At 44.8% G+C, this 10,637-nt stretch overlaps 1 protein-coding gene across 1 annotated transcript; it reads right to left on the bottom strand.

The window, feature by feature from the left end:
- Positions 1–582: 582 nt before the first annotated feature.
- Positions 583–8,819, bottom strand: LOC139416302 (rho-related GTP-binding protein Rho6-like). The gene is made up of 5 exons (XM_071164793.1): positions 8,355–8,819; positions 7,327–7,414; positions 3,450–3,559; positions 3,132–3,266; positions 583–3,052 (listed from the first exon to the last, which is right to left on the bottom strand). Exons 1-5 carry the CDS (start codon positions 8,472–8,474, stop codon positions 2,807–2,809), a joined length of 699 nt encoding a protein of 232 aa, XP_071020894.1. The 5' UTR covers positions 8,475–8,819; the 3' UTR covers positions 583–2,806.
- Between the last annotated feature and the right edge of the window lie 1,818 nt (positions 8,820–10,637).

The following is a 10,637-nucleotide window of genomic DNA, read 5'->3' as shown; positions in this document are numbered from 1 at the left end:
GATCATTCATATCATTATAGCTCTCAGTGTCACCGGTGCTCATGTTGTTTTTCGGTTAAAGATGATCAAATCGGGCATTTAATGTGGACTAAATTACAACACACCCTCAGCAATTTTATCACTTATGCCCCGGTACTATTAGGCTGATCCTTCTTAGTCCTAGCACGTGTGTATCATCCGTTAACATGATCTCAAAGTAGGCCCAAAGGTAAGAGGCAATTAGCTATATTTGTGAGTGGCTCTTAACTCTCAAGTTATTCTTAATGGCTCACGTTTTACTGCAACATCTTCATTAACTTCAAGGACGTGATTTTAGCCAAAGACTCAACAGAATTAAGATGAGAGCTTGATGAGCCCAACAGGGCTGCTAGTGCCCGAGTCTTCCTCATCACAGGGAGTGTGACGGTGCGTTTGAGGGTGTTTAAGTGTGATGCTGTATGCTATGCTGATGACACGTTACGTATGTCACCACCATCACATGTTATAATGCCTCATAAACATTCAAAACAACTTATAGATGTTGCTTTCCCCCATACGGCCCACCAAACCTTAACCCCACAAAAACTCGGAAACATCTGAGAGTATGATGAACAAAAGCAAACTTTATTCATATCCCGACAGAAAAAGGGCGGACCGAAATCTCAGTGTCCGTTCAAATTAAAAATGTCAAAAGATAAAAATGACAACATTGAGCAATACAGTATCTCATTAATAAACAAAGGTCAAGCAATTTTACATATCCCAAACGCTTTGTTTCGTTTCAACAACATGCTTCGTCACTCACTGCTAAAAAAAAAATAGTGTTTTGGTTGGAACTCAGTTTGGAAAGGTACTTGCATTGCTTTTTGAAAATCCCTGTGTTGTTCTTACACCTGCCACTGAGCTGGAGGCTTCAAATTAGTTTTTTCAGATATTTTTCAGCAGTGTTCTACTTACTGAAATGTCCAGCCGTCACCTTAGTAGTGGTCTCTGTCTGGTGCTACAAAGTAATGGTGAGGAGCCCAGTTGACAAGACATCTTTCTTTTCTCCCAGAGACAGGAACTGCATCCCAGTCACCGCAGCCCTGCTCACGCCTGCCCCTGCTCGCACTGTTGCTAAGCAACATGTTAAATTCCAGTGTTCTATATGTCCAAACAAATCATGAAGTCCTCCGTTAGCTGAGCCGTAGACAGCTCCTAATACAAGATGACGTCAGTAAGCACAACAACAACAAAAACAGCAGAGAACAATAAACAGTTAAAAAAGGACTGGGCAGAAAGCAGATTTCAAATGAGAAGAAAACAAAAAAAATGAAATTAACTTATACTTAAAAGATTTGAATACAAAGCAGAACAAAAATGTAAAAATAACTTTCTTCAGACAGGACCAGCCTGTTAGTTCTGTTTCGGCTCGGCACAACCCAACCCAACCCATCCCACCCCCACCCCTTACCACACCCAGGACCCTTTACCCCATCTACATTTCTTAAGCTCTTCTTCACACAGTATGAATGAGATACCCAGCTTTGTAAAGGCTTTGATCCTGTACTATCATGACTAGCCACACTACAAGAATGACGACTCCAGAGAGTCTCATCTCAGGTGACCAATCGCGGAGCAAGGAGACTTCTCTTTCAACCCAGTGTTGACAATGACATGATCAGCTTATCCCTGCCACCGGTAAGCTTCTCGAGGCGTAGTGAGTGAGCTCCTGACTCCTTCAATGCTACGGTTAAAAGCTCATAGTGAAGAATGATTGACCTTTTATGTGTTACGTAAACACAAGGTCAGAGGATTTAAGAATGATCCAAATGAGGCTTAGAGGAACCAGGGGGGGACTCTTCTCCTTCTGGTAAATCAAATATCAAAGACTGTTGGACAGTAAAAGTGGCCTTATAAATATCACCCCACTCCATCAACGTCTGAAGTTAAACACCTTGAGATGAAGAAGAGAGTGGCTGACTAAAGGAGGAAGAAAAACAAGTCTCTCTCTCATCCTCAGTTCTTTTTCTTCTGCTCTCAGCACAGCATGTCCCCAGTCTTACTGTTAATGGCCCGTGTGAATGTTTAGTCACATAGCACTCCTTCAGACTCGCTCAGTCTATCCTCCCCACGACCTCTTTTAAGAGCGGTGTGCTTGCCATATCCCTCCTCCAGACCCTGTTTCATTGCTGACAGATTCAATGTCCTAAAAAAAAAATACTGTAGGGGTCGCCATGGAAATAATTTCATTTAAGGCCCACTCTCTCAAACCTCCCCAGTTGCGTCACACTGGGTACTCTGGGTACCGTTCCCTCTCATTGCCAGGAATGTAGAGGTGGCCACCTCATCCTTTTTTTTAGCAAAGATCCCCAATTTAACGTTAACATTTTCAAGTTTAATTTAGGGCAAGGATGATGGATGGTACACACATCAACATTACAAAGAGGTGAGATGCTGTGTTTACAATTGATGTTTTCTTATATCATTTCGCTCTCACTGGCATTATAAAAGGAAGTCTGCACTAACCTACAGTATGCTGGTGAGGTGTGTGTCTGTGTGTGTGCGTGGGTCTGTTGTGTATGTGTTTTTGGGGGATGGGGGGGGGTCATGAAGAAGACCAGTATAGACTACACAGAGTAAACCATGGAGGGGTAGCATTATTTTTTAAAGAGGGCCGTCAGTGGGGGTGGGGAGGATGTTTGGGGAGGCCAGAGGGATTAAACAGAAACCCCTTCCTTCCCCCTTACTTTCCCTTCCTTTCCCCACCCCGCACCCCCCTTTATCAGCTGGACCGGTCAATGGAGTGCCTCTCTGGCCACCACTGTCTGGGTTCTACTCCCTTCCCTCACATGATGGAGCAGCCCTTGGTCTTGTCCTTGCCGAAGGTGGAGGAGAGGAGGTCAGACTTGCCGGGCAGAAAGAGGAGTCTCTTGGAGAGGCGTCGGGCGGGGCTGGGCTTGGTGGAGGGCTGCAGCTTGTTGATGCAGGCCAGGGCTGCAGTACGGAACACACTGTGGATGCTCTTCTCTGAGGTGAAGGCTGAACACTCCAGGTAGGCCTCCGCACCTAGTTGCTTGGCCATGGAGGACCCCTGCAACACGATGGGGAAGAACAAGAGTGAGATGGGGAGAGAGAGAGAGAGATCGAGAGAGAAAGGGAGAAAGACTCACTTGCTCATGTGAGATGGGTGTCTGCTTCTGATTGGACAGCTCCATAAGCGTGCACACGTCCGTGCGCAGGTCTGTTTTACAGCCTATCAGGAGGATGCGTGTGCTGGGGCAGAAATCCAGGATCTCTGTCTTCCACTGCAATGAAAAGGACATATGACATGTTATAAGGTTGTTGTAATGTATCATAACCACAGCTGTAATGTACATGGTATACAGAGAGAATGATCACAATGATTGTGACGATGACAATGAGGAGGAGGAAGAAGAAATTGACAGCGGCAATGATGATGATGACGATCACAATGACAAGATCCTCACCTTTTTCAGTGCACTGTCAAATGAGTCTGGGCGGCTGATGTCGAAACAGAGGAGCACAGCGTCTGAGTCGCTGTAGCACAGGGGTCTGACGTTATCGTAGTACGGAGAGCCTGTAGGGTCAAACAGATCGGCTAGGGTCAGTCACAGGGCTTTCAAAAGGACAGTACCAAACTAATAAGGCTCCATTAGTTGCAATAAGAATGGTTCGTACCAGAACAGTATAAAGACTAGTGATGGGAGAATTTTTTTTGTTGATACAGTTACCTATTGGGATAATATGTTTGACTAAATATCGTATTGTTTTGACAATATTATTTTTCTGCTAGTTTGTTGTACCTGCACCAAAACTCTAGTATTTAAATAGGGAGCCAATTTGTTTTCAGCACTTTCCATGACTGATCGTTTTCTCATGGCTCTCTTGTCCCTCTACAGCAGACATCCGGTGTGCAATATATTTGGAACATCGAATCGCAATAAAAATCAGTGTATCCAATTGCAATACACATAGACCTGTGAGAATCGCAGTAAGCATCGTATACAGGCACTTAAGTATCATGATAATATCGGATCGTGTGGTCCCTGGGGCAATTTTCATCCCCACTAAAGACCAAGAACGAGGAGTGTTAGGTACTTGGTGTATTGCAGGGTTGGGTGCTGGGATGCTATAGTAAAGGCCAGGGCTGGGTGCATGGATGCTATAGGCTAACGATGGCTGCTGGGTGCAGTCAGACAAAGATGCTTGAGTACTGCTCTCAGACTATTAACACAAGGAGTCAGTCCCCCCACACAGCACCGGACACCACCCACTCCCCCCCGGTAACTACGGCAACAGCCTTGGTAGACAATGCTTGAATCCAACCCTCTATTTTACTACCCCCCCCCCCCTCTTGCACCCAAACCATTCTCCGCACACACACACACACTCCAATTTTCCTCCTCCCTCACCCTCGGATCTACAGTAAGTCATTTCACTAAAGCCCCACGCCTTCCCACTCAGTAGAAGAACTCGCCAATAAATCACATGAACACACAAGCAGACTGTACACTATAACTCTATCCCAATCACACCCCTGCGTTACCCAAAAGGTTTATATTGAACCCTTTGTTTGTGCAGAAATCCCACTTGAAATCAGATAGAAGAAATAAAGATCTCTCTGTCAAGGGAGACACTTTCATAGATTGTTGTTCTAAGAGTGTATCATATATGAAGCAACACACTGACATGATTCAATACGCATGCTGTATGTATGCACAACGTCGTTAGCAAGGACCGCTAAGCTAAAAAGTAAATGCTTCTCGTGTTATAAATTGAAGACAATTGCGAAGAAAATCTGTGTGTTGTGAGCGTTGTGTGTGTGTGCATGTGTGCGTGCGTGTGTGCGTGCCTATATGCTTTACGGGCCTACACATCGAAGTGTAAAAGTATGTTATTGTTGCAAAGGGAGGTCCCTGTGGCTAAAAACAGATGCTTCACCGAATGTCCGTCCTCTGTTGTGCTCCCTCGTCGCTTCGCACCCCAGCCACAGATTCAGTTTCCTCTCCCTGCTCCGGAAACGTATTGAACACGAACTCAACCAGGTAAGAATGAATTAAGAAAAGCTTCACATGTGGATGTATGACCTACGTATGCCTCTATGGGTAGTGCGAAATGCATTTGGATGACATAGGATCCCCTCCTGCTACTGTCAGCGTGACACCGTCTTCAGATCCAATCCATTACTAAAAGCCTAACAAACGCTCTCCTGTGAGGGAGACAATTGTCTGACGTGTCACGCAAGGAACGAGGCAACTGATTAGTAGCGATTTGACTTGTTTTTCCAGTAGGTGACAACGTCAGCATTTGGCAGAGAGGAGCCCAGGGTGATGCAACACTGGGGAAACAGACATGATGATGGCTCTGAGCCCTGGAGCTGAGAGAGAGGATACAAGCCGTGATACGCCTCCCACACACACACACCTCCCACACACACCTCCCCTACCTGGACGTGGACTCACACACACACACACAACACTGGGAGAAGGAGGAGTCTAAAAACCTAACGATAAACTGGTTGCTTGTTGATGGAGGCTGGAGAGGCAACTGGAAAGAGAACTAAACGAGTCCGATCCCTGAGAGAGAGAGAGACGGTGAGAACAGGCCGCCGCAGAGCTTGACCATGAACTCAGAGAGGAGCGGCACGGGGGGGAATCGTTAGGCACAGCAACTCTGTTACACAACAACACAGCCCACTCCACAGCAGAGCACAGACAGCAGCCTGACCCTAAGGGGACACTCTGCCTCTCTTCACACACCCTCAGCCAAGGAAAATAGAGAAATAACATGAGAATAAGAGCAACCTCAGAGAAAATAATTATATGGCTGTTCATGGTTTTATCATCAACAGCTAGGCCTTCTCTCTCTCTCTCTCTCTTTCTCTCCCCCCACAGACCATCGGTAAACATGATAAAAGAGATATATGTACAATCACCAACTTTAGTGATAGTACAATCATAGAAAACCATGGTATGGCCATGGATGACAAGAGCACTGCCAGGATAGGACGTTAGAGAGATGGATACAGAGCTCAGATAGATGGAAGTGACCAGAGTGTTTTGTGAGAAAAAAGTAATGGTGGGAAGAGCTGGGCAGAGCTTTAAAACAAGGTGTGAAAAATGTAAATGGTAATTATGTAACGGGACTTTCGCTACGGAGTGGACGAGCATCCAGCTCGGTCCATCTCTTTTGAAGTGAAACAGACCAAGCGAAAGAATGAAATCCTGTGATGTTTTCTATTATATATGGCATTTTGTACACGCTTTCCACTGGGCACAGACGTCAATTCAACGTCTACTCCACATTGGGTTCGACGTCAGCCGCCCAGACTCATTAGACGGCGCACTGAAAAAGGTAAGGACCTTGTCTTTGTGATCACCATTATCATTGTTGTTGCACACACACACACACGCACACGCACACGCACACTCTTCCCACCACTCATGCAGAGGCAACCCCCTGGCCAGCCCAACAACATGGAACTGGTTGGGAAGGTGTGAAGGATCCTACCTTGTCAGTAGGTCACCACAACACTGTGTGTGTGTGTGTGTGTGTGTGTGTGTGTGTGTGTGTGTGTGTGTGTGTGTGTGTGTGTCCGCTATAGGTGTCATATTTGATGTAGAGCCAACAGGTTATTAGACATTCCTCTAGTAAGGGGGTAGGTGGTGAGAGGGGGATATATTTGTCTCCTGGGAATGAGATCCCTGTAGTGTCAAATGAATTAGGCCTGCATCATTCTATGCCTTCTAAACATAAATCGAAGGGAGAGGAGACCGAAACAGAGAACAGGCAGGCACACAAATGGTCATTTGCATTCAAATGTTGTGTCACTGTCTGAGAAAACTTCTCAGACCTCAGCAGCCTACCACATCACTACCTGTGATAAGCAGCAGGACAACAGTACAGATCGCAATCTTAAAGGAAAACAATAACAAACAACTAACAACCATACAGTATACACTATGATGTTAAATAAGACTGTGAGACAATGGCCAATGGGCCTTTAGTTAGCCTACTGTTGTTTACGCAAACTCTCTGATTGCATTGTTTTCAGGGCGGGTGGGAAAGGAAATGTTAAACTGGAAAGAAATGACAAGTCAGGTTTTACAGTACAATTAGTCTGAGAACTTGAACGTTGACACAAATTTCAAATGGCGTGCTTTTGGACTTGAACTTAATTTCCCGCATCATAAACCTGCTACACAGGTAGAGCATCTTGTATAGAGAGACACGGTATAAGACGTTATTAAGGCTTATTATAACCTGGATGTGCTCAAATCCATGCCTCAATGACTGTAAGGTATATTGGATGTGGGCATGGGGGGTGCAGAGTGTAATGCTCACCTGACGTGTCCCAGAGACTGAGCTCTACACGCTGCTCCTCCAGCTCCAGACACGCTGTGTAGTTCTCAAATACTGTTGGAACATAGGTCTGTGGATGCAGAAAGGAGCGAGTTCATTAGCTACGCATTACAGTACGGTCAGTCGTTGCGAAACAGTCACCCCAGTAATCATCAGTCGTATTAGATTGACACATAATGATCATCCCAGTCTGTAGCTAATGTCCTGTCTGTCTGACCAAATAAGGCATCTGAACAGTTGTACTGTTTAGAAAGGAAAACATTTTAAACATCTAGTCCTGCCCCTTGGTATTTGGACCTATTCACTTGTATGTGTATTGAAGTAGGATAAAGTGTAGCATTTGGTCCCATATTCCTAGCACTACATTAAGCATGTGACTCTACAAACTTGTTGGATGCATTTGCAGTTTGTTTTGGTTGTGTTTCAGATGGTGTTGTTCCCAATAGAAATGAACGGTGATTAAATGATGTATTGTGTGATTTTGGAGTCACTTTTACTGTAAATAAGAATAGAATATGTTTCTGAACACTTCTACATTCATGTGGATGGTACCATTATTACGAATAATCATGAATGAATCGTGAATAATGCTTTCATGACTCCAACATGAGACAATACATTATTTAATCACCGTTAATTTCTATTGGGAACAACATAATCTGAAACACGGCCAAAACCAACTGCAAATGCATCCAACAAGTCTGTAGAGTGAGCTCTACGCGCTAAGCACTCCATTTGAAATTAAGCACAATTTGACATTTCTCTCAACATTGAAGTTCTCAGAGGAATTGTACTGACTTGCATTTCCTTTCCAGTTTACTCAATCAATCTTTCCGAGTCCAGAAAACAATGCAATATTAAACTTCTATTCGTTATTATCGTAGAATTAGAATTACATTTTTATTGCTATTGTCATCTCTTTATAGTCTGTGTATGTAGCCTATTCTGCATGTATTTAGGATATGGGTATTATAATTCAGTCAAACGTGCCAGCTGTAGACATTGCATACCTCAGGATAGGAATCCTTGGCAAGGACTTGCAACATCGCCGTTTTTCCGCATTGAACATCCCCAACCAACACCAGTTTACATCTCGCCACCAGAGGCTGGGTAAGTCTCCTTTCCTTCATTGTGAATACGATTTGGTTGACGAACACAATAAATTGATATGCGAAAGAAAAACACGTGTAAATCCTCTGTGAGTTATCAGTGCATTCCGCCGGGATGCTGTACAGTAAGTACACCTTCGATGAAGCTTGTTGCCAGCGGTATGCGCTGAGTTATGACACTGCTGAACTTTATATTGTCGCGTCAGCCAATGAAAATTTGCGTTCTGCTCATTGTTGCGCAGCATGCGTTTCGGACCGCATAGGCTATGCAAGATCAGGGTTGGTAGTCAGTCAATTTTGTTCTAAAGTATACAATTACGTATAGTCTATCCATGTCCAGTGCATGATGTGTAACAATGCTACTTCACCGCTTTACCAGCTTCAGTTCCATTTTATAGATTTGATTGACACCTTTATTTCACCCTAGCTCTCTATCTCAAACACACACGCGCGCACACGCACACGCACATACACACACACACACCAAATCATCTGAAGGAACCCTGCCATGAATAAATCAATGGAAAGTACCTGCTCACTTCTTCATGCCCAGTGGTAGCTTTTTCTGCGTAAATGTATACGAAAAATGCTGTTGTGTGGATTTCGGAAACAACGTTTCCTGACTCAAAGTTCAAGGGATCACAACCTTGGCAAGCAACTTTGGAAAGTGTTGCCTACCCTTGTGGCTTCGCAGACATGTGTGGACCCAACTCCACTACTTATATTTCACCCAGATCTTGAACAGGATTTAAAAAATGAAGAAGAATTACACTTATTTGTCTTCTCATCAAGTTCTATACATTTGGCAGGAAACCAATCATATGGACAGAGAAAGTGCTCTATGTAACAGAGATGGAGTATGCAATGGCTGACTGGGTGCAATGTGCAGGTGCAGCCAGTGTGCTGAAAAACACGTTTGTGTGGGAGTGTGTCATCAGTGTGTGTGTGTGTGTGTGTGGCATGCTAGTGTGTGTGTGTGTGGCATGCTAGTGTGCCTGTGAGTGAGCGTATGTTCATGTAAGAGTTAGCGTGTGGTGACAGTAGCACAGACAATCAGAGCACACTGACTGCCAAGCCCGAACAGACGAAAGATGGCTTCATGACTCTGAAACACCACAGAACCTACAAAGTCTGCCATTTGGGGGGGGGGGGGGGGGAGTGGAGCATGCCAAGTTATACAGAACATGAATGGGTATACACACAAACAGCCACATAGTGTTATGGCATGAAATGCCATAGTATAAATCAGCACATCATAGCAACTTGGATGGTCTTGTGCGCACGGAAATTTACAGCACAGCTTGAAAGACTGGGCCGCAGAGAACCATTTCCATTTTAGTCACTGAGCGGACGCTCTTATCCAGAGCGACTTACATGTACATACTTTTTTTTGTACTGGTCCACCGTGGAAATCGAACCCACAACCCTGGCATTGCAAGCACAATGCCCTACCAACTGAGCTACATGGTAATAACCCACCTTTGAAAAAAGGACACACCGGAAATAGTGGACTGTGTTAGAATAACACATAGCCAAACATGTTCTTAAATTGTCCCTGTTTTGATGTATACATTCTTATCATGTTGACTGTTTCTTTTCAACTTTAACACGGCACTTTCAACCTGACCTCTTTTATCCGTCTCTTTGCACCTCTCTATGTGTGTCAGTGAGCTGCCCAGGAGGGGGTTGTCATGGGCTGCTGTGAAGCTGGTTTTACCCTGGCCAAGTGTCACCAATGTCAGGCAGAATGTGTAGCGCTCCCTCTGGTAAGGCTGCAGGACCGAGAGGTAATTATGGAGCCCAGAAACCTCCTTACACCAGGGATACAAACCCACACTGGGGCTCAGGCAGACTCCCAGGATTTTAGGAGACAGAAAGAAAGATTAAAGGGGGAGAGGGAGCGAGAGAAGGAGATGGAGTGGGAAGGGAGGAAAGGAATACCCCCTTTTTCAGAATTTGAAATGTTCCAAGTGACTAGGTGAAGTAAGGACAGCACAGCACACAGGCACCTCAGCTAGTGACACCTTTTCTCTTCTTCCCAATTATTCCTGTCGGTGGCCGGTAGCATAGCAGATAAGCATGTTGGGCCAGTAACTGAAAGGTCACTGGTTTGAATCCTAGAATTGACTAGGTGACAAATCTGTTGATGTGCCCTTGAACAAGGCACTTAAACCTAATAACTCT

Source organism: Oncorhynchus clarkii, chromosome 9 (assembly GCF_045791955.1).
Source record: "Oncorhynchus clarkii lewisi isolate Uvic-CL-2024 chromosome 9, UVic_Ocla_1.0, whole genome shotgun sequence".
NCBI lineage: Eukaryota > Metazoa > Chordata > Actinopteri > Salmoniformes > Salmonidae > Oncorhynchus > Oncorhynchus clarkii.
Note: the sequence above shows the minus strand (reverse complement) of the source record. Positions and strands in the feature narration are given on the sequence as shown.